A 24,675-nucleotide genomic window follows, 5' to 3' on the forward strand; every position below is an offset into this window, starting at 1 on the left:
TTCTTTTAGACTGATAAATACCTGTGATAAGTAAATACCTGTGACAGATAAATATCTGTGAGCCCAAGGCTTACATCAGTGTAACAAATGTAAAAAAGTGAAATCGAAAGTCTCTAGCCTAGAATAAGATCTCACTAAACAGTGTCAGACTTTATTTTTTGGGGCTCCAAAATCACTGCAGATGGTGACTACAGCCATGAAATTAAAAGACGCTTACTCCTTGGAAGAAAAGTTATGACCAACCTAGATAGCATATTCAAAAGCAGAGACATTACTTTGCCGACTAAGGTCCGTCTAGTCAAGGCTATGGTTTTTCCAGTAGTCATGTATGGATGTGAGAGTTGGACTGTGAAGAAGGCTGAGCGCCGAAGAATTGATGCTTTTGAACTGTGGTGTTGGAGAAGACTCTTGAGAGTCCCTTGGACTGCAAGGAGATCCAACCAGTCCATTTTGAAGGAGATCAACCCTGGGATTTCTTTGGAAGGAATGATGCTAAAGCTGAAACTCCAGTACTTTGGCCACCTCATGCGAAGAGTTGACTCATTGGAAAAGACTCTGATGCTGGGAGGGATTGGGGGCAGAAGGAAAAGGGGATGACAGAGGATGAGATGGCTGGATGGCATCACGGACTCGATGGACGTGAGTCTGAGTGAACTCCGGGAGTTGGTGATGGACAGGGAGGCCTGGCATGCTGCGATTCATGGGGTCGCAAAGAGTCGGACATGACTGAGCGACTGAACTGAACCGAACCGAACCGAACCGAACCCTGCTTTGCTAGTGCCACTTGGGTCTAGTCTCTGGAGTTTATACCCTGATACTCTATATAATACTGCTAAGTAAGGTTTTTATATAGCATTATATGGTTTACCTATGTGATATTCTTGGACTCTCCTACCAAATGTGTAAAGGTGGAACTTTACCCATTCTTGGGTGGGAGGCAATGTGTAATATACAACAAAAGAGGTTGGCCATTGGCAAAGGTAATGTTCATTTTTTATATTTTTAAATGGGGTGATAAACTTTTTCATTGGGTTGTGAGAGTAGATATGTGAAATGATTAACACGTTGAATGGCTTAGTCAGTAGAGTTACTATACAGAACAATAATGAGGACTGTTACAATTAGAGAGACCAGGTAATCTCCGAGGTCCCTTCTTAATCTTCATTATTTGTGAATTTGGAGTTTACACAGCATCTTGACTAGCCCTGTACGACTAGAACAACTTTTGAAAACTGTAGTAAGACTTAATGGTTTGGAAATTTTTATTCTTGAAAATTATTAATTTTATTTATTATTAGTGAATAAACAGTTGCCTTGCTGATGGCCTCCATTAGAAACAAAAATTAAGATACTTATCTCTCTACTTACCAAGCACTAGCAGCTCGTACTGTGGAAGTATTTCTCTCTTCCCAACCTGGTGGAGTCCCACTATGGAGCACAACTGGCCTTTGAAATAAATAGTCTTCTGTCAGTCAGCATCCTCCTAGTTTGGATCGCTTATGTTCTCTTAGCTGATTTGCATCTGTCTTGTCTAAAAGAATGAATTGTCTAAAATATCCTGGGAATGATGTTAAACACAGGATAGAGTAATCGCTGTGACATGGGTACCTAAGAGAACCCAGTTTGAGATAGGATTCCGGTTGGAACTGTGAGCTTCCTGAAAGTGGGGATCCTGTCTGTCTGATTTTTGGTTGTGTGCTCTGTGGGGCATAAAGGTTTTATGGGCCAGAAAGTGCCTTCAGGGAGAGAGAGTGGTGGTCAGCTAGGTCTTCCTTGGTCCCCACCAGGTCCAGGTCGTCTGGGTTGAAAGCATGGTGTTCCTAGTTGAAGATGTCTGTTCTTTAAAGCAGCAGCAGCAACAGCAACAAAATAATAAAAAGCCTCAACTGTGAAATAACAACTCAGAATAGGTGGTATTTCTAATATATTTTCTGTTCCTAAGGGAAGTATTTTCTATTTAACCGTTTGTTCAGCTGTAATGTTAGCCTTATGAAAATTTAAAGAGGAAATCTTCTTGTTGTTAACATTTGTAAAACATATTGTAAAAATATTGTACAACGTTTGTAAAAATATTGTAAAAATTACAAGTGGCGATAAACTTGGCTCTAAATAGTTGTGAACTTCTTAGGCTTCACAGATTCCAGTTTTCTGACACTACTAAAGAAGATGCCAGATGTCGAACAGCTATATGGCCTTCACCCTCGATACCTTGAGAGGCGAAGGGTACGGGGCCATGAGGCTTTTAGCATTCCAGGAGTTCTGGAAGCTTTGCAGGCATGCCCAAACTTAGTGGTGAGTGCACTTGGTTGAGCATTTGACATCAGCTGATTAATGAAGCACTAAATTAAAAGAATGATAGAACATGTTCATGCAAATTTCATTCATAATGAATTTTTAAGTTCCACTGCATACTTAGGATCTTATGATATAGAAATAGAAGCTTTGGATGCTAAATAAAAGCCTTTCTTATGCTTGCTTTGGCATTATTTTGTAGGGTGTGGAAACTTCTCACTTGGAATTAGTAGAATCCATTTGGACATACATGCCACATGTGCATATTTTGGGGAAATTTCGTAACCGTAATGGAGCATTTCCAATTCCTCCTGAAAATAAACTGAAAATTCCTATAGGAGCCAAAATTCAAACTTTACATTTAGTTGGTGAGTACATGTTTCTTGGGTTACTTGTGACTCCTTTAAATGCCATACAGCTGAATATTAGTGGAAAGGGAATAATGGGAATTTTAGAAATAGCTTTGCTGATTGCTAATGGCAGCCGAGAGGGGTAGGATGGGGTGGGTGGTGGGAGGGAGGTTCAAGAGGGAGGGGACATATGTATACTTATGGCTGATTCATGTTGATGTGTGGCAGAAACAATATTGTAAAGCAGTTATCCTCCAATTAAAAGTTTCTTTAATTTTTAATTAAATATTTTTATTTTAAAGTACATATATGAAAAAGAAAAAGAAATGCTTGTGAGACTTCCATAAAACATTGAGATTTCCCACTAAGGAGCCTTTGGGGCCAGGGGCCTGGTGGGTAGGTGAGAAAACTACTATTTCAAAATCAGTCTATTTTCATTTTAATAGACAGTTTGAGTAATTTGGAAAGTTGTTGGGCTTTTTGTTTTTGATTTTTTGAATGAGCTGGAATCTTGCCCCTGTTTTCTGATACCCACCTTTTGCTCCTAGTTCTACCCTTTAGAAGAGAGTTTAGAGAATAGTTCTCCAGTACAACTTACTGTGATGATGGAAATGTCCTGTATTTGTAGTATCACATATGGTACCCACTGTGGCCAGTGAAACAGAAGTACTGGATTTTTAAATTTTGTTGTAGTTTATCAGATAGCCACATGTAGCTAGTGGCTACTTTATTATCCTCTTCAGTTCTAGAACATGACAGAATAAAAAATCTTAGATAAAACTTAAGTTTACTTGTATCTTCTCTAAGCAGAAAACTCCCCCATTTCTTCAACCTAGAGCTTCTGGAAAACTCTGCCACTTCTCTTTTTCCCTGAGAAATGAGGAGGGAGTGGTTTTTTCCCAAAGACACCTTATTTACAGTGATCACGGTGTGCATTCTTCATCTGAATATTCTCTGAAATTGTATCCCAGTAATTTCAAACCTAAGTAAATGATAAAAACAGATATTTTCTCAAATTTAATTTGTCATCTTTGGCTTAGATTGCTGAAAGGAATTTCAGGGTGGTGGGGAGGACTCCTGTTACTACAGTCTGACCTTTAATACTGATTAAGTATTTTATTTAACTTGTACGTATTGAATATCTGCTGTGTTTCAAGCATTCTTCCAGATATTAGGGATGGTCCTGAAGAACTGGATATTTCTGAAACTGGGAAGGGAGAGCAGCAGGAATGATAAGGAGTAGGTCTTAAAAACTATTTAGATATGCAGTTATGGGAGACATGCAGAGCTCTCTAGCAGTCCTTCCTTTACAAGATGAAGGAGTGGTTCTGATGAAAGACTTAGATATCTAGTTTGAATTTGGATTTTTAGATAATAAAGGAAATCTATAATATCTGAAGTTTATAATATAAGCTCTCTAAAGTCAGAGACTGTGGTTTTATATCTATATTTTCCATGATGCCTGTCACAGTTCATTGCAAATATAAATACTTGGTAAATTTTGTTGAAATGCATTAATTCATTTGATTAATTCAACAGTTTAACACTGTGATGGTGATACAAACGTGTATAGTAAATTAATGAACATGCTGGGGAAGACAGGTAATTGTGTCCTTTGTTTATAGAATGGATTTGGGATAAAATGTGGATTGGGCATACAATATAACTGTCTTGTCTGGGTCTGTCTCACCCTTGCTGCCCTTGGGTTTCCTAATCAGAACTACCACCATAATGGTAGATGCTAAATATACCTTTGTGAGTTTTGCATCTTGAGTCTCAATCTGTACCTTACTTCTGCTTTTCTTCCTTTGGACTAATCCCCAGTGAGTACAGTGTTTACGCATAGTGCAAAGCTAAAGCTAGCTGTGCTTTTTTGGGTCGACCAGGTTAAGGAGTAATGCTTACAGTAGAATGTGCAGAATTTAGCTTTCAAAGAACCACTGATTTAAGTACTCCCAATTTTGCTTTCTCTAGTTGCTGTTGCTAGCAGGGCTTCTACTGACTCAAGGTTAAAATTATATTAAACTGATTTTGCCAGCTGTTGCTTTCTAAATGTCATCACTCCGTATCCTTGAATTTCTTTCTGAGAATTTGTCACTTTTTTGCTGTTCCTGAATCTGCCGTGTTTAGACTTTTGGGCAAGTTCCTCAAACTGCGTCCTTCCATAAGAATTTTCAAGTTACCCATATTCTCTCTTCTTCCATATCTCTTGACTTATCCTTCTTCTGTACATTCCCTTTCTTTCAGAAATGGTCCTCTGCAAGTATGATTCCTGGTAACTCTTGAAGAGTTACAGAGTTAAGAGAAAAGGTTGTGTGTATAACATGTTGAAATACTTCATAAATCCCATCTTTCCATTTGCCTTTTCTAAAGAAATTACAAAGTAGTCTGTTTATTGTTTGTTTAAATTGTCCTTTACAAGCCTGTTTTATATAAGTTTATCTTCATAGGATAAACTAGGTATCTAACTATTATCTAGGTAATTTGTTCTGATGAAAATATCCAGGAAGGATATATTGTCAACTTGAAAAATAGACTGTTGAACCTGTACACAGCAAACAGTGTCTTTTAGTGGTTTTCTTTTTTCTTTTTTTGTGTATATGCTTTAGGGGTGAATGTTCCTGAAATTCCTTGTATCCCAATGCTAAGGCACCTTTACATGAAGTGGGTAAGACTCACTAAACCACAACCATTCAAAGATTTTCTTTGCATCAGTTTACGAACTTTTGTCATGAGGAACTGTGCAGGTAAGGGTCTATAGTTGTAGTGGAAATACACATATACCATTCTAAAAATATCCTAAAACAAACTGCATAGATATGATACATTGTAAGTGAAATTATGTTATACTGTTACTATTTATGTTTGTAACTTACCTTATGTAGGTAAATGTACTTTTTTTGTTTTAAAGACAGTAGACATATGATTTGCCTTTGACCCTTCACAGACAAAGTGTCAAAAATGTCTCTACCTATATCTTTTGGACACTTTTTATATAGGTTTGTTTTAATGAATTTTTGTATACTTTCTTTGTCTCTGGTCCCTTGATCTTTTTGTAAATGTTGTCTGACTTAATATACCTTAAAGCATAAAACACTGCTTTTACGATACTACATTTTTGTTCCAAAACCTTCAGTTTTTCTGCTGTCCTAGTGTGTCAAGTGGGAACTGTTCTGCTTCAGAGTTCATAACAATCAGAGCTGTTTTTGATACCTTATTTCAGAGTCCTTTCCAAAGTACCCCTTTTATTGTCAGGCTTGCCAACTCACTGTTCCCAAACAGCCATACGAGCTCTCACCTGAGTGTCTTCTTATTCTTGTTTTCTTGTCCGGAGGTTTAACACTTCCTTCCTCCTCTTTACTTGTACGCACCTTTTATGCAAGTTTTGCCTCATTGACTTCCTTCTCTTTTTTATGTAGTACATCAGATTTGATTTTTGTTCTTGATATGTTCTGCCTTTTTATCTTTTTATAATTATTCATGTTTTATGTCCTTGTCAGTTGTGAACTCTTTGATGGATAGGATCCTATCTTGTGATCTTCCATAACACCTAATATAATACTGGTCACATAGAGAGATGTTTAAGCCATTGAGCTATTTATTTTAATGAAGGATCAAATTTTCAACTTGCCTATTCCCCCTCAGTTATTTTCAGCTCAAAATTATTGAGACTCCAGGGAATTTAAAAAAATACTAAATCTCCAATGTTGCTGAAAAATCCTTATGCTGAATCGGTATGTGGTTGACTTACTAATGGTTTTGTTTCCAATGATAAATTGTAGAGAACCAGCCACTCGGTTATCATTTTCAGACATAGAATTTATAAGTTATTAATTTCTGTTGCTGATTTGAAAAATCATCTTGGCAATTTACATTGTTCCATTGAAATTGTTTTTCTTCAGGACCCACAAACTCCTTGAAATATGTCCCTTTAGTAACAGGCCTAGCCTCTGCCCGCAACTTGGAACATTTAGAAATGGTTCGAGTTCCTTTCCTTGGAGGTCTTATTCAGCATGTAGTTGAAGACAGTTGGAGATCAGGTATTCATTTTCCTTTAGTTACTAAATATTTTAAAAATCAGTTAAAAAATTTATTAAGCTTTTATTTAGCTTTTCTACAGAGTCTTTATAAACGAAATGCTTGTTAGTAATTTTACTTTCTATCTGGTGTATTTGATGAAGAATAAGTAACTATGAGTGTGGCTAGTATTCATTTCCTTTTTATGCAGTGTTAAACCTCAAAATGATAAGTCATGTTTTCTGGCTTGTTAATACTTACCAGTTAGTTAGTAATTCATGGTATATTTGAAATCTTTCTGAGAAATGTTAACAGAAATATCCTAGTGGCTATTGCTGAGAAGAGATATTTTTTGACTTAGACAAATTAGGTCTACAAAAGAACTCAGGCATTAGAAATGTTAATCTAACATTTGTCTGATACTTTATAATATATAAAATGTTTTAAAGTTTATCAGTTGGATACTAGATCCACCCATACTGATCAGATGATGGCTTTTAAAAGAAAAAAAGATTTTACTGCCTAGCACCCATAATTATATTTTAAATGATCATGTGTAGTAGAATGTGCTCCGTGTTAACTATCTCCTCATTTCAACAAAAAGACCAAGAAGTTTAGCTATATAGATAATTAATAGTTGGGGACACAAAATGTAACTTTGAATGTCCAAAATGTAAATAGAAAATCATCGAGTACCATTGGTAACAAATAGATGTTATCATTAATACTGTTAAAATGAGTAAGCAGTGCATTTTTAACATTTTGTCAGTTAATCAAGTATGGTGCGAGTGTAGTTCATTACATTGTGTGAAGGGAATGGAGACTCCCTCAAAATGAACAGTGCAATTTTTACTCCATGTCTATAGCTAACCAGATTGAAGTCAGAAAGGGAAAGAAGACCACAGTGGACTCCTTCATTAGAAGACCTAGAGAGAGGTGCCAAAAGCCAGGAATTTGCATAAACGGCCTAAAAGAGCAACAGAGACTTTCCTTCCATAATAAGTGTTTAAGAACAACTCTCATTTTACTTAAGGAGCCAGAATATCTCACACAATAGTTAATTTCAGAAAAATCATAGATCCAAATATAAAAAATAAACTTTTTAAAGGAAAAGTTTGGAAACTGTCTTCTTTAACATTGTTGGGTAGAGATTTGTGCATCAAAAAGCATTTACCATAAAGAAAAAAATTGGTAAATGGTGCTAAATTAAAATAAAGACTTTTTGTTGTTGTTCATCAAAAGGCATAAGTGAGAGCTCGAGTAAAAAAGTCAAGCTACAGAGTGGGAGAAGATATTTGCAGTACAGCTATCAGATAAATACTTACAATACAAATTAATGCTCAAAATTCTCTAAGCCAGGCTTCAACAATACATGATCCATGAACTTGCAGATGTTCAAGCTGGTTTTAGAAAAGGCAGAGGAACCAGAGATCAAATTGTCAGTATCCACTTGATCATTGGAAAAGCAAGAGAGTTCCAGAAAAACATCTATTTCTGCTTTATTGACTATGCCAAAGCCTTTGACTGTGTGGATCACAATAAACTGGAAACTTCTGAAAGAGATGGGAATACCAGACTACCAGACCTGCCTCTTGAGAAATCTGTATACAGGTCAGGAAGTAACAGTTAGAACTGGACTCCAAATAGGAAAAGGAGTACGTCAAGGCTGTATATTGTCACCCTGCTTATTTAAATTATATGCAGAGTACATCATGAGAAACGCTGGGCTGGCTGAAGCACAAGCTGGAATCAAGATTGCTGGGAGAAATATCAGTAACTTCAGATATGCAGATGACACCACCCTTACGGCAGAAAGTGAAGAAGAACTAAAAAGCCTCTTGATGAAAGTGAAAGAGGAGAGTGAAGAAGTTGGTTTAAAGCTCAACTTCAGAAAACTAAGATCATGGCATCTGGCCGCATCACTTCATGGCAAATAGATGGGGAAACAGTGGCTGACTTTATTTTTCTGGGTTCCCAAATCACTGCAGATGGTGACTGCAGCCATAAAATTAAAAGATGCTTGCTTCTTATAAGAAAAGTTATGACCAACCTAGATAGCATATTCAAAAGCAGAGACATTACTTTGCCAACAAAAGTCCGTCTAGTCAAGGCTATGGTTTTTTCCAGTAGTCATGTATGGATGTGAGAGTTGGACTATAAAGAAAGTTGGGCACTGAAGAATTGATGCTTTTGAACTGTGGTGTTGGAGAAGATTCTTGAGAGTCCCTTGGACTGCAAGGAGATCCAACCAGTCCATCCTAAAGGAGATCAGTCCTGGGTGTTTATTAGAAGGACTGATATTGAAGCTGAACTCCAGTACTTTGGCCACCTGATGTGAAGAGCTGACTCATTGGAAAAGACCCTGATGCTGGGAAAGATTGAGGGCAGGAGAAGAAGGGGACGACAGGATGAGATGGCTGGATGGCATCATCGACTCAATGGACATGAGTTTGAGTAAACTCTGGGAATTGGTGATGGACAGGGAGGCCTGGTGTGCTGTGGTACATGGGGTCACAAAGAGTTGCACATGACTGAACAACTGAACTGAACTGAAAGAATTTAAAATACATAAATTCTAATTTATGTATTTAGAATACAAAAAGAACTAATACTAGTGAGAAAAAGTCAGAAACGAGAGGAAAAATAGGAAAACATTTTGAGTAGAAAAGATCTTATGAAAGAGGATATCTGAATGGCCAGCAAACATGAAAATATGGTAAATTTCACTGATCATAGAGAAATGAAAATTAAAACCACAGTGTTATATACAAGCAGTAAAATAATTACACCTAAACAGTTATCACTTAAAGTGTATAGAAATGCTTTACTGAAAGTGCTGTGGTCAAATGGGATGATAATTGTTTTTGTTCCTTTTTTCCTTTAACTAGGTGGTTTTCGAAATTTGCACACTATTGTTTTGGGAGCTTGTAAAAATGCACTTGAAGTAGATCTTGGTTACCTCATCATCACTGCTGCCCGTAGGTATGTTTTCTCTTCACGTTGGGTCAGAATTATGTTTTATCTGTTTTATAAAAATTGGCAGAATATGTATATGATGTTTGATCATGCCTTTTTCAGATTTAAAATATAGAGAAGTTGTTTAAATAGCAGTAGGTTATCATTTAGGGGAAGTCTTCTATACAACTGATGACCACGTGAGCTGCAGTCCAGACCCAGCAAGTGTTAAAATGCTCATGATCTCATCAGAAAAAAGCTGTCAGTTATCTGGAAGTGCCTGAGATTCCAATAGAAGTCAGTACTGATACTTGCTCAGGAGCCATTGTTTCATCCTCTGGACAGATTTATGAATTGTTTTAGTTGGTGATAATTGCTATTTAGAAATCACTGTTTTAAGTCAGCTTTTTCAGCATCCTGACCTTTAATACTTTAAAATTTTTAACCTATCTTCACATCACTTGATGCCACATTTACTATTTCCTGCATATCAAAAGTCTACCTCTGCTTTTACTTTTATAATATTTAAATTGAATTTTAAAAAAGGAAACTCTTCCTTTCGATCATAGAATGTGAAGAGTAAAATAAAACTGTATTTAAGTGAATAGATACTGATACCTGCTATAGGGACTATACTCTGTTAAAAATGGGACTTATTATTGGCCTCTAAAAGTTATTAAAGAAATACCAGATTCTTGCCTTGACTTAATCAGGTTTAGGAAAGTACCAGAAAGGATATAAGATTATTATAAGTCGTTCTTACTGTGACTTTAGTGTACACATGAGATATGCCCACACTTTTATAAAATGCTATTTTAAAGGAAGCATCTCTGATATTTTTTCATGGAGGAGGCAGTGTTTTTGCATTTGACACTTCAGGACGATAAACTTCTTTCAGAGCCTTACATTAGGAAGAACCTTTTATTCTGATGGCTTTCATTTTATTCCTCTATGTGTCTCTCATTCATAGGTTACATGAAGTTCGGATCCAGCCTTCCCTAACCAAAGATGGCGTCTTTTCCGCCCTAAAGATGGCAGAGTTGGAATTCCCCCAGTTTGAAACCCTTCATCTGGGATATGTAGATGAGTTTTTGCTGCAGAGTAAGAATTAGCTCATTTACTCCCCTAAAATTATTGTTGGAAACTTACTTGACAAAGTGAATTGTAAATTTGGATGTGCCATTATTTTCTTAGACATAAAAATACTTTAAAATCTCAGGTGCTCTCACTTCTTGAAAAATTTGAACTTGAAGTGCCAGTGATTTTTTTTTCTTTTTCTATATTGCCTCTGATTTTAGCATATTACAGAAAATGAGGTGATTGTCTACTCAAAAAAAGATGCTTACCTACATTTGATATTGTCTCCACTTTGCTCTCCAAGTTTCTTTCCCATTCTGCTTCATTGTTTTCACAGAATGCTATCCTTGCTTTTGTTTGCTGAATTTGATCTACCACACTTCTTGAAGCTTTTGCTGGTCCTCTCAGATGAGGTCCCAGCCCCTACCCCTGCTCTTCATTTCTGTAATAAGCCCACTGGGGGTTCTGGATTTTCTGATAGTGTTAGCATATTTTGGTCAGTATTCATTTAATAACTGCTGTTGGAAGGCTTGTCCACAGCATATTCTGGAATGTATTTAAAATTGGCAACTCAGTCCTTTGGGTTTGAATGCATGTGAGTTCACTATTCAAACTTTTTCCCACATGACAGTAGTCAGACATGCAAGAACATTTACACCATCAACATGTTTTTATTTTTTCAAGAATTAGTTTCTTACTCATGTACTTTACGACAAGTCTTTCTTAAACTCTCGGTGTCATACTTTGCATTGTCAAAGAACGTAAAAAAGCTTTGTTGTTTTTGTTGTTCAGTTGCTCTGCTGCTAATCTGCTAAGTCGCTTCAGTTGTGTTCGACTCTGTGCAACCCCATAGACGGTAGCCCACCAGGCTCCCCCGTCCCTAGGATTCTCCAGGCAAGAACACTGGAGTGGGTTGCCATTTCCTTCTCCAATGCATGAAAGTGAAAACTGAAAGTGAAGTCACTCAGTCCTGTCCGACCCTCAGCGACCCCATGGACTGCAGCCTTCCAGGCTCCTCCGTCCATGGGATTTTCCAGGCAAGAGTATGGGAGTGGGGTGCCATTGTTCAGTCACTCAGTCATGGCCAACTCTTTGCAAGCCCATGGAGTGCAGCATGCCAGGCTTCTCTGTCCTCCACTGTCTCCTGGAGTTTGGCCAGATACATTGATGCTGTCTAACCATCTGATCCTCTGCTGCCCCCTTCTTTTGCCTTCAGTCTTTCCCAGCATCAGGGTCTTTTCCAGTGAGTCGACTCTTTGCATCAGATGGCCAAAATTATTAGAGCTTTAGCATCAGTCCTTTCAGTTACTATTCAGAGTTGATTTTCTGTAGGATTGACTGGTTTGACCTCCTTATAGTCCAAGGGACTCTCAAGAGTCTTCTCCTGTACCACAGTTCAAAAGCATCAGTTCGTCAATGCTTAGCCTTCTTTATGGTCCATGTCTCATGTCTGTACATGACTACTGGAAAAACCGTAGTTTTGACTATATGGACCTTTGTTGGCAAAGTGATTCTCTACTTTTGAATACACTGTCTAGGTTTGTCATTGCTTTTCTTCCACGGAGCAAAGATATTTTAATTTCAGGGCTGCAGTCACCATCCACAGTGATTTTGGAGCCCAGGAAAATAAAATCTGTCAGTGCTTCCACTTTTTCCCCTTCTATTTGCCAAGAAATGATGGGACTAGATGCCATGATCTTAGTTTTTTTAATGTTTGAGTTTCAAGTCAGCTTTTTCACTCTATTTAACCCTCATTAAGAGGCTCTTTAGTTCCTCTTCACCTTTTTACCATTAGAGTGGTATCATCTGCATATCTGAGGTTATTTCTCCCAGCAACCTTGATTTCTTAAGACAGTCCAGATCAAACAATATGACTGTTGTTTTTCCTTTTTCAGAGAAATTGCTAACATTCTCTGTTTCTACAGTGTCTATATAGTAACTTAAAATTATTAGCTTTAGCTTAATTTTATTAAGCTAATAATTTTAAGTTCAGTTCAGTTCAGTCACTCAGTCGTGTCCGACTCTTTGCGACCCCATGAACCGCAGCATGCCAGGCCTCCCTGTCCATCACCAACTCCCGGAGTTCACTCAGACTCACGTCCATCGAGTCCGTGATGCCATCCAGCCATCTCATCCTCTGTCATCCCCTTCTCCTCCTGCCCCCAATCCCTCCCAGCATCAGAGTCTTCCAGTGAGTCAGCTCTTTGCATGAGGTGGCCAAAGTACTGGAGTTTCAGCTTTAGCATCATTCCTTCCAAAGAAATCCCAGGGTTGATCTCCTTCAAAATGGACTGGTTGGATCTCCTTGCAGACCAAGGGACTCTCAAGAGTCTTCTCCAACACCACAGTTCAAAAGCATCAGTTCTTCGGCACTCAGCCTTCTTCACTCTCATAGTAACTGAAGATATATATATTAGTATATAGTAATTCAAAATTTTAAGGTAATAGTTAAAATTATTATTGGTAATCAGTGTTTTTCTGCAGTCTTGTTTTTTGTTCCTCCTAAAAGCTGAAAACTTAATGGATTTGTATATTCATGATGACTGTATTTTAGGTCCACTGAGAATTGTCTTTATAACCAACTATTTCTCAATAGTGTTTATTTCCCCTCAACACACATTTTCATTTGAAAACACTTTACCTTTTGATTACCATTATCTTATGTTTGCAACATAGCTTATTTCATAGTCTTCTTTATACGTAATAATCTCCTGGTTATCTTTTTATAAGTCATTCTTCATATTTGCTTCAGTTCACCCATCTCTCCTATATATGTACTTTGCTCTGTTGCTCCAAAGATAAGTCTGGGATTCTCTGTCTGGGAATAGGTGCCAGGTGCCTCTAACAAACATGGAGAGATTACAGGTCACTGTTTATACTCTGTCAATCTGTTAATCTCTTGCCTCTCAGCCATTTAGATTTTGAAACATCTTTCCAGAAGGTTGGGGTGGCTCCTGGTAAAACTTGCATCAGTTCTTTGTTCCAGAGATTCTAGCAAAATATAGAAATAGCACCTTTGGCTGCATACATTTATGGTAAAAGTGGCAGTGCCAGGTTCAGGAAATGGATGTGCTGAAAAGTAGATGCTGTGTACTAGGAATGTAAGAAAAGTGATCCAAGGATGAATACTCAGAGGGGTTCTTTGTTTATGTGGATTCATGATTTCAGAGCTTTGTGGGAAAGTGATAGGGGTGTAAACTCATTTAGATTCAGGAGGAGTATAGAGTAGTCTATAGTGTTGGGACTTTGGAAAGAAGGAGTGAGATGGAATCTTATTAATCATGGGACCTGGGGAAATCATTTCTTGGCTTCAGATCACCCAATAAAAAAGTAGAAAATGGTCTTATACCCGTTTGACAAGTGAGAAAAGATGGACTTTTATAATCTCTTACACTTAGAAAGCGCTCAGTAGGGCTTCCCTGGTGGCTCAGTAGTAAAGAGCCAATGCAGGGATGTGGGTTCGATCCCTGGTCCGGGAAGATCCCACATGCCTCTGAGCAACTAAATCTGTGTGCCGCAACTACTGAGCCAGCACTCTGGAGCCCTCGAGCCACAAGTGATGGAGCCCAAGTGCCCTAGAGCCTGTGCTCTATGGGAAGCTACCACAATGAGAAGCCCGTGCACCACAGCAAAGAGGAGCCCCCACTCAGAGTAGCTCAAAGCACCTTAACAAAGCAGAGCTCACCACAATTAGAGAAAGCCTGTGTGTAGCAAGAAGACCCAGTGCAGCCATAAATAAATAAATCTCAAAAAAAAAAATTCAGTAAATGGTAGCTTTTACTTCTAGCTGACCTCTGGGCTGAAGGAAAAAGAAATGATCTAAGTCCTAGGTGATGTAATCAGGATTCTGAAGAAGTGTGACAATCAGGAGACCCTAAAAATAGAAACAGATCTCAAAGGAATGAATGTAAGACATGGATTTATCATGCTAGGCTGCAGCAGTAATGCTGAAAACACCCACTTGGGATCAGTTCAAGATGAACCTGATCATAAGGGAGAAGGCAAATTATACTTCACAGGGCAAGAACAAAGTTTTTACCAGGAGACTAAAAGAGTATTTCTCAGCAAAATTATGAATTGGTTAAGGTGAAATGTCCAAGAATGCCAGTAAATACAAAAAACAGGGACCCTAGGAGCGAGACCATGAATTACATGGAAAGAGAAATTGAAAGAGTTGGGAGTAAATCCCAGTAATGGGCAGGACAGCTTCACCAGAGCAACGGTGTTTTCTTTGTAGTTTGTGTCAGTTTTGATTGCTGGGATTGTGAGAGACATTTATTGGGTTCCTATATCCCAGTATTAGGCTGGACATTGAAAATGTACCTGTCAGCTAACTAGGCAGAGTCTAGTTTTCCTTCAAATTGCTCATAGTAAAGTGGACCATCCTAGAGAGTAAAGGTCAGGCAGGTGGCAGGAATAATAATAGGAAGCAAGAGACAGCGTGTGATATCCAGTGGCATAATCTAGACTGGCGGATCATTTTTTGCTAAACCCAACCCCTACTCTCTGACAAGACAGTAGACCCTAAGACCTTGAGGGACAGAGAATGGATGTGTCTGTTTGAGTTAAAAGTCCACTCTCTAAGGTATAAATATTTACTAACCAATACCACAGTTCTTGGATGCACTCTCAAAAACGCTCTAAGGTATAAATATTTACTAACTAATACCATAGTACTTAGATGCACTCTCAAAAACGACAGAATGATCTCTCTTCATTTCCAGGGCAAACCATTCAATATCACAGTAATCCAAGTCTATGCCCCAACCAGTAATGCTGAAGAAGCTGAAGTTGAACGGTTCTATGAAGACCTACAAAACCTTTTAGAACTTACACCCCAAAAAGATGTCCTTTTCATTATAGAGGACTGGAATGAAAAAGTAGGAAGTCAAGAAACACCTGGAGTAACAGGCGAATTTGGCCTTGGAATGTGGAATGAAGCAGGGCAAAGGCTAATAGAGTTTTGCCAAGAAAATGCACTAGTCATAGCAAACACCCTCTTCCAAAAACACAAGAGAAGACTCTACACATGGACATCACCAGATGGTCAACACCGAAATCAGATTGCTTATATTCTTTGCAGCCAAGGATGGAGAAGCTCTATACAGTCAACAAAAGACCAGGAGCTGACTGTGGCTCAGATCATGAACTCCTTATTACCAAATTCAGACTGAAATTGAAGAAAGTAGGGAAAACCGCTAGACCATTCAGGTATGACCTAAATCAAATCCCTTATGATTATACAGTGGAAGTGAGAAATAGATTTAAGGGCCTAGATCTGATAGATAGAGTGCCTGATGAACTATGGAATGAGGTTTGTGACATTGTATAGGAAACAGGGATCAAGACCATCCCCATGGAGAGGAAATGCAAAAAAGCAAAATTACTGTCTGGGGAGGTGTTACAAATAGCTGTGAAAAGAAGAGAGGCAAAAAACAAAGGAGAAAAGGAAAGACATAAGCATCTGAATGCAGAATTCCAAAGAATAGCAAGAAGAGATAAGAAAGCCTTCTTCAGTGATCAGTGCAAAGAAATAGAGGAAAAGAACAGAATGGGAAAGACTAGAGATCTCTTCAAGAAAATTAGAGATACCAAGGGAACATTTCATGCAAAGTTGGGCTTGATAAAGGACGGAGATGGTATGGACCTAACAGAAGCAGAAGATATTAAGAAAAGGTGGCAACAATACACAGAAGAACTGTACAGAAAGGATCTTCACGACCCGGATAATCACGATGGTGTGATCACTCATCTAGAGCCAGACATCCTGGAATGTGAAGTCAAGTGGACCTTAGAAAGCATCACTATGAACAAAGCTAGTGGAGGTGATGGAATTCCAGTTGAGCTCTTTCAAATCCTGAAAGATGATGCTGTGAAAGTGCTGCACTCAATATGCCAGCAAATTTGGAAAACTCAGCAGCGGCCACAGGACCAGAAAAAGTCAGTTTTCATTCCAATCCCAAAGAAAGGCAATGCAGAAGAATGCTCAAACTACCACACAGTTGCACTCATCTCACATGCTAGTAAAGTAATGCTCAAAATTCTCCAAGCCAGGCTTCAGCAATACCTGAACCGTGAACTTCCTGATGTTCAAGCTGGTTTTAGAAAAGGCAGAGGAACCAGAGATCAAATTGCCAACATCCGCTGGATCATGGAAGAAGCAAGAGAGTTCCAGAAAAACATCTATTTCTGCTTTATTGACTATGCCAAAGCCTTTGACTGTGTGGATCACAATAAACTGTGGAAAATTCTGAAAGAGATGGGAATACCAGACCACCTGACCTGCCTCTTGAGAAACCTGTATGCAGGTCAGGAAGCAACAGTGAGAACTGGACATGGAACAACAGACTGGTTCCAAATAGGAAAAGGAGTCTGTCAAGGCTGTATATTGTCACCCTGCTTATTTAACTTCTATGCAGAGTACATCATGAGAAACGCTGGGCTGGAAGAAACACAAGCTGGAATCAAGATTGCCGGGAGAAATATCAATAACCTCAGATATGCAGATGACACCACCCTTATGGCAGAAAGTGAAGAGGAATTTAAAATCCTCTTGAAAAAGTGAAAGTGGAGAGTGAAAAAGTTGGCTTAAAGCTCAACATTCAGAAAACGAAGATCATGGCATCTGGTCCCATCACTTCATGGGAAATCGATGGGGAAACAGTGGAAACAGTGTCAGACTTTATTTTGGGGGGCTCCAAAATCACTGCGGATGGTGACTGCACCCATGAAATTAAAAAACGCTTACTCCTTGGAAGAAAAGTTATGACCAACATAGATAGCATATTGAAAAGCAGAGACATTACTTTGCCAACTAAGGTCCGTCTAGTCAAGGCTATGGTTTTTCCTGTGGTCCTGTATGGATGTGACAGTTGGACTATGAAGAAGGCTGAGCACCGAAGAATTGATGCTTTTGAACTGTGGTGTTGGAGAAGACTCTTGAGAGTCCCTTCGATTGCAAGGAGATCCAACCAGTTCATTCTGAAGGAGATCAGCCCTGGGATTTCTTTGGAAGGAATGATGCTAAAGCTGAAACTCCAGTACTTTGGCCACTTCATGCAAAGAGTTGACTCACTGGAAAAGACTGATGCTGGGAGGGATTGGGAGCAGGAGGAGAAGGGGACGACAGAGGATGAGATGGCTGGATGGCATCACGGACTCGATGGACGTGAGTCTGAGTGAACTCCAGGAGATGGTGATGGACAGGGAGGCCTGGCGTGCTGCACTTCATGGGGTCGCAAAGAGTCAGACCTGACTGAACGACTGAACTGAACTGAACCATAGTTCTAAAAATGGATGCAGATTCTCAAGGTTTACTCTTCTCTACACATGGCCACACCTGACTTGAAAAACATCCTTACAGAGGGAAAGTTACATTTTAATTAATTAATTAATTAATTTGGCTGTCGGGTCTAGATTGTTGTTGTTGTGTCGTGTGAGATCTTTCAGTGCATCGCTGCACACCAGCTGTGGTTGTGGGTTTAGTTGCTCCATGGCATGTAGTATCTTAGTTCCCCAACCAGGAATCAAACCCACATCCCTTGCATTGCAAGGTAGATTCTTTACTACTGAGCCACCAGGGATGTCCCAGAGAGTTACATTTTTAAGATTTTATTTTCCTCTTTAAAAGCCAATAAAACTTCACCATAAATGTAAACTGGTACAATATATCCATCAGTTTTGGTTTAAGGCTTCACATTCTGTTTTTTTCTTTTCTAAATGATTGAAAATAATCTGCTAGCTGTCCCTTAACTTTTAACATAAATTTTTATTTTTCAAAATAAAGGCTACCGTTTGTACAGAATACCTATCCTAAGATTGTATCTGAACCTGACGATGGACAGATGAAGCAGGACAGTCATAGAGAGTAATGATACTGGATGTTAAAGAGTTGACAAGTTATCAAGATTCCATGACACTTAAGAATCTTTTGTTTTTTTAATTTATTTCTAGGCAGAATGGCTAATGCAGATCTGGTGAAGTATGGTTTGGCTGATGTGGTGGAAAATCCTGGTATTATCACTGATATAGGGATGAAGGCAGTCAATGAAGTTTTCTCCTGTATCAAATATCTGGCAATTTATAATTGCCCCCATCTACATAACCCATATAATTGGATCTCAGGTACTATATCTTAAGTACAGGTATATTTTATTGGTGTCAGAATAATACATATCTTTGTTTTCTGTATGTCATTAATTAACATTCCTCATGTAAAATGTTGATTTTTATATATATTGTTCATAGAAGCTCTGGGAGCCTTTGATAACTGAGTTGGAAATACTTTCAACGCCTCTTTGAACTTTCGAGATTCTCTGCCTAGAAATTTGCACTTGTCGAGATTATAGATTCAGTCACACTAAGTGTTACATGTTTTTCTTTGGGCCGGGCATGTAAAATTAAGCTTAGGAATTGTTGCCTGGGATATTATGGTTGTTTTCTCTGTGTTACCTTAAAATGGCATATCATCTGAACAGACAAAGTAGGTATGTATGTATTTTTAAAGCTTCAATTAAATGACATACTAAACATGTAGTGAAATTTTCTATTACCTTAAAATTTTAGGCTACTTCAGATGATATCTGCCTGCCTGATCCCTTGGGTACAGAAGTGTGACTTTTGCTCTTGGTATTTTTCCTTATGAGAGAAGTTTTATTCCGCTCCCCGCCCCTCGCAAGAGAGCAATGCTATTTATTTTTTTTAAGGCACTTGTTAAATACCCAGATTCACAAGCCTTTACTAAAGTCAGAGCTAGAGACTTTTCATTTTGACACCCTCGTACAAACTAGGCCCTCTCACTGACAGCTGCAAACCAACCCTGACAGCTGTCTGAGCCATCACACACGGATACTACAGCTCCACACAAAACCCACCTCCAGACCTACTGCAGGGCTCCTGAGCCTCTGCTAAGATCACTCATTAGAATGGCCATGTCTCATCCATGAGAAGAGAAGTTCTACCCCTTGCCCAGCTGCACCAGGAAGCTATTGGAAAGTACAAACTTTAGATTGTAGCCGGCATAGATCACTTTTAAAAAATAACATTTATTGGGTTTTTGGTTTGTTTGTTTTCTTAAATACAGAAGAGTATAAAGAAGAAAATAAAAAATGGCCTATAATCCCATCACTCAGAATTCCTGTTAACACTTAAAAACTAAAAGTAATACATGCACTTGATAAACAGTATCAAACAGTACAGAAAGGTACAAAATGAAAGGCCTCCTCTTCTCAAAGGTAACCACCATCAATGGTTTCTTGTATATTCTTCTGGACAGGTTATTTTGTGCATTTGCAGCCTATACATGTATAGCATTTAAAAATGATTTATGTATACAGAAGGACCTTACTATGTATATACATTGTCCTGTAACTTGTATTTTGCACTGAGAATATTTTGGAGAGCTCTCCATATTAGCAAGCTTATTCAGTTCTTCATTCTTTTAGTAGCTGCATAATGTTTTATTAAAGGAATACACCAACATTTCTTTTAACTAGTGTCCTGTTGTTAAATAGGCATGTAGGTTTTAAGTGAATCACATTTAAACGAAGACAGACTTACTTTCAAGTTAATGATTTCCAGTCCATCTGGTTCTCGTAAAATTGGATAAGGAGACATCATAGTTTAGAGTCATTAAGTGGTAGAGATCATGAAATAAGATAAAATTTACACAAAGGAAATGGGTTTGAAAGTCTTTGTGACCTATGGCAAAATTCATGAGTAATGGAGAAAGTGTTAGTTACATATTTTCTCTGGCCATGTCATTTCTTCAACAGACCACTCAAGGTGGACTCGATTGGTTGATATCAACTTAGTGCGTTGCCATGCTTTGAAGCTGGACTCCTTCGGCCAGTTTATTGAATTGTTGCCCAGCCTGGAGTTTATTTCACTGGACCAAATGTTTCGTGAACCACCCAAAGTAAGTCACATTTGAGAGAGTTTTGTAATCAAGAAAACAACCTAAGTAATTTTTTTCCCTAATGATATGCCTTTACAAATGATATAATATGACTTTTTACTGCCAGCCTCAGTGAAGGAAGGCATAAAGGTTATAATAATGGATGGACATATGTTCTTGTGAGTGAGTACTAAGGGGCTTCCAGATTAAAAATAAAAGTAAGTGGAAAGCTGTCTCCATCAGGTTTATAAAGTTAAGGTAAGAGCAAAGGTGGAAATCTGAGCTAAAGCAAAAATTATTACCTAGAGTAGTTAGTTGAAAGATTAGATCTCTAATTAGGAACCCAAAATATAAGTAAGGATTAGGAACTTATTTTGGATGTTTTCTTTTGCTGCTACATTTTCTATTCAGTTGCATATCTGGGGAAATCTGAAGTTGCCCAGTTGTACAAAATTTTATTTTAAAACTTCTTAATGTATGTAGAATCTTAACTTATTGTAATAGAAACTTAATGTTTCAATGAATTAGGTTCTCTCTTGTCTATTCTTAATGGTTATACCCTCACTGTTGAAGCAGTGCCATATAGTAGGGAAAGCTCAGGGCTTGAGGACAAATTATTGGGTTTCAAGTCTCAGCTGTACCACGTACTGGTCATGCACTGTTGGGCAGATCCCTTCCCATTGTGCATGTCATCATCTGTAAATCAAGACTAATAACTTTGTCTTGCTTGAGGTGTTGTGGGTCTTAAATGAGGTTCTTTATGAATAGGTGAAAGTATTTCATAAAGTGCTATATAAGTATTCTATGTAAAGATGAAATGAAGGAATATTAAAACTAGTGTTTTATTCTAATCCAAACTAATAAGCATGTGGTTTCGTCTTGCTTCAGGGCTGTGCTCGGGTTGGTCTGAGTGCAGGCACAGGAATTGGGGTTTCCTCGGCCCTTGTTAGCAATCAGAACTCCAACAATGACAACGATAATAATGCCCAGAATAATGCCAACATCCACGACAACAATCACCATCACCCAGATGACTCAGATGAGGAGAATGACTTCCGGCAAGACTTGCAGCCAGGAGAGCAGCAGTTTGCAGCCGACGGTAACCCAGATCTTTTGTGAGCTCCAGATAGAGATGATTTTTCCTTTGGGGCCTGTTTCTCTGACTCTTCTGTCTCTTCCCCCATTTCGGTGTGTCACTTTACACACTGGGGAACCTCGCTACCAGAGCAGCCGGTGGGTGGATGGAGTTGGCCTGTCTGCTTGCTTGTTTCAAAGTTGTCTTTATGATGCCTCTTGTCCATAGAATCTATTGGAGGTACTTACAGAAAGGGAAGGACTCAGATGCCGTGAGAATTAGGTGCGGTGAGCCTTAGAAGCCTGGCTGAATGGAGATTTAGCTGTCAGGATTTGGGTGAAGAAGCATCTTTCAGTATCTTGCTAAACAATAGATATTCTCTCTCACCTTTGAACTTGAGCGTGGAGACAATTTTTGGATGTACCAGGAATTGGAAAAATGAATACCAGGCATGTGCTAGACATTATGTTGGAAACCCTTCACATACCTCTCACCATTAAGTCTTCAAAACCACCCAGAAAATAAAGCACATGAGCTAATAAGGACCTATGGGATTTCACTTATGTAACTATCCATCCAATTCTTTGATACTGACTGAACTCCTGCTCTCTGCCACCCCGTGTGTTATTAGGCTTCTTCCGCCCATATTAATGAGTGAGAATGGAGTGAAATTGTTCCCTTACAGATGTTCCAGTTTCTCAGTTGACACTTAAGAACTGGAAAAGGAATCTCTTTTAGCCACTTTTTTGGTTGTTGCCCCTTATTCTCTTGGACAGTAATTAATGAAAATAGGGTGCCCTGGTGTGTTCATTACTTTCATAACGAAAGTATTCTGTGTATAATTTCCTTTAAGATCACTCTGTATATGCAGGTCCTGACCTAAGACTCGTTTGTAGGCATTGTCTTCACTTCCCTACCCTACATGTTCTTCTCTCTATAGAGAATGCTCCATTTTGGCTCTTGGCAAAGTCACCAGTGGCTCTTGTATAAAGGCTAGTGATCTTTTCTCCACTTGCATCTTCTCTGACATCTCATATCAGCTGCATTGGTCACTGTTGTCCACTTCTATCTTCCTGAGGTATCTGTTTCTCTTGGCCTTTCTGAAACCATTTTCCTGATTTGTCCTCCTATCTCACTGGACATGCCTCCTCAGGTTCCTTCACTTGTACCACCTCCTGTCCTCCACTCTTGTCAATCTCTCTCTTTTTCTTTCTATAAGCTTATCCAGTCTCATGGGTTCAGTGCCAACTATATACAATTGAATTCTAAACCTTTATTTTCAGCTTTGATATTTCTGTTTTTTAAAATAATTGCAGTTATATCCAACTTCATACTTCTGATTTCCACAGGAGTACTTTTAGGCATTTCAAACTTCTGGCTAAATCTCTCCTAAAACACACAAAAAAAGTGCAGAGCCAGTAAGTGCTAGGGGTTAAGGAGTGGAGTGTGGAGTCTGCTGTTGTTTCTTTGCCTTCTTGTCCTTGTGTGCCATCACAAAGATCTGGACTTCAGAGAACACTGACCATCTGTAGGAAACTGGGGCAGCACTTGAAGTGCAGCACTCCCCAGATCCTACAAACCCAGTTGTGTTTGGAGCTGATGTACTAGACCTATAGAATCTACTAGAAAGTTACATGGCCATTCGCTTCTTGGTATAGAATAGGAGATGCCTTTCATTGTTAAGTCATATATTGATGCAGCGTGAACCAAAACATATGCAAGAATACTGCATTCAATTTAAGAACAATGAAACTTAAGTCCACTGACATTTGAAATTAAGGTTCAATAGATATGAGATATAATTACAAAACAAATAACTTGAGGTACCGAGTTTGTCAAATGTGTTATCTTCAAATGCTGAGAAGTTAAGGGGTTAGTGACAAAAATGCCAAGATTGAGGAACTCAACAGCCTCAACAAGAGGAAACCTAAGAATACCAAAGATGGTGGCAGGATTTTAGAGAAGTGAATATTGGCATGAAACATTAGGCTCCATGGGTCTTTCCAGCTTCATGCTATATTTATGTGTATTTATTATTACCCACATGTCAGGTTAATTCTTTTAAATAAAAAATAAGGACATGGGGAATTCCCTGGCGGTCTGGTGGTTAGGACTCAGCGCTTTCACTGCCTTGGCCCAGGTTCCATTCTTGGATGGCACCCACAAGCCACAAGACACAACCAAAGAAAAAAGACCTGGAGAAAGGGCATGTGACTGTTGATGAAAACTAGAAGTACGAAGAATTCAAGTAAAAGAAACAACAGAAAAAAAAAAAAACCATAAAGAGGGATTTAAAAAAACCCATAAATTGGGATTAAAAAAAAACATAAATAGGGATTAAAAATAAAAGGGATCATGAGGAATGAATGTTAGTTGAAATGACTAATATTAATGCTTGTACTCCTTAAGTACCAACATGACAATATTTTAAACATTAGTTTGAAACTGATATTCACATGTCGACTTTACTTACTGTAGAATTTTAGAACTTTTCATGAATGAACTTTTGGATTAGTGCTAGAATGAAGTAGATTCACTCACTCTGTTGCCTTGTTGTATTTAACTTAATCAGCTTGCATGAAATAATTGCCTGTCAAAGAAGGGCATTGTAAAATTTTAAAGGCCATTTAATTTATATAAGTTAAGTGTCTTTGCTAATAAACCACTGAAATAAAATATGGTGTTTTTTTAGTGAAAATTATCATGAAAGTAATAGATGACTCCAACAAAAATATGTTTTCACTGTTATACAGAGTACTGTTTAATTTACCAAGATTCAATAATTTGGTTACAGATATTATCTTAGATTTGCACTTCCAAAACTGTTAAACAGATTTAGAATGCTTTACTGTGAACTACTTAGCTTCCCTGGTGGCTCAGAGGATAAAGTGTCTGCTTGCAATGCAGGAGACCCGGGTTCAATCCCTGGGTTGGGAAGATCCCCTGGAGAAGGAAATGGCAACCCACTCCAGTATTCTTGCCTGGAGAGTCCCATGGACAGAGGAGCCTGGCTG

The 24,675-nt window shown here is 38.4% G+C and overlaps 1 protein-coding gene across 7 annotated transcripts in view; it reads left to right on the forward strand.

Moving 5' to 3' along the window:
- FBXO38 (F-box protein 38) overlaps positions 1-24,675 on the forward strand; it is a 66,769-nt gene that overhangs the window by 13,503 nt on the left and 28,591 nt on the right. For 6 of the 7 annotated variants that reach the window (XM_052642939.1, XM_052642944.1, XM_052642946.1 and 3 more), the window contains 9 exons: positions 2,129-2,292; positions 2,495-2,660; positions 5,252-5,389; positions 6,545-6,682; positions 9,548-9,641; positions 10,585-10,715; positions 18,645-18,815; positions 20,465-20,607; positions 21,475-21,685. In XM_052642939.1, the coding sequence (XP_052498899.1) occupies positions 2,129-2,292; positions 2,495-2,660; positions 5,252-5,389; positions 6,545-6,682; positions 9,548-9,641; positions 10,585-10,715; positions 18,645-18,815; positions 20,465-20,607; positions 21,475-21,685 (1,356 nt within the window). Of the gene's footprint in view, positions 1-2,128; positions 2,293-2,494; positions 2,661-4,181; positions 4,245-5,251; positions 5,390-6,544; positions 6,683-9,547; positions 9,642-10,584; positions 10,716-18,644; positions 18,816-20,464; positions 20,608-21,474; positions 21,686-24,675 lie in introns of those variants that run through there. The other variant, XM_052642945.1, reaches the window with a different exon arrangement.

This window comes from Budorcas taxicolor, chromosome 7 (genome assembly GCF_023091745.1).
Source record: "Budorcas taxicolor isolate Tak-1 chromosome 7, Takin1.1, whole genome shotgun sequence".
NCBI lineage: Eukaryota > Metazoa > Chordata > Mammalia > Artiodactyla > Bovidae > Budorcas > Budorcas taxicolor.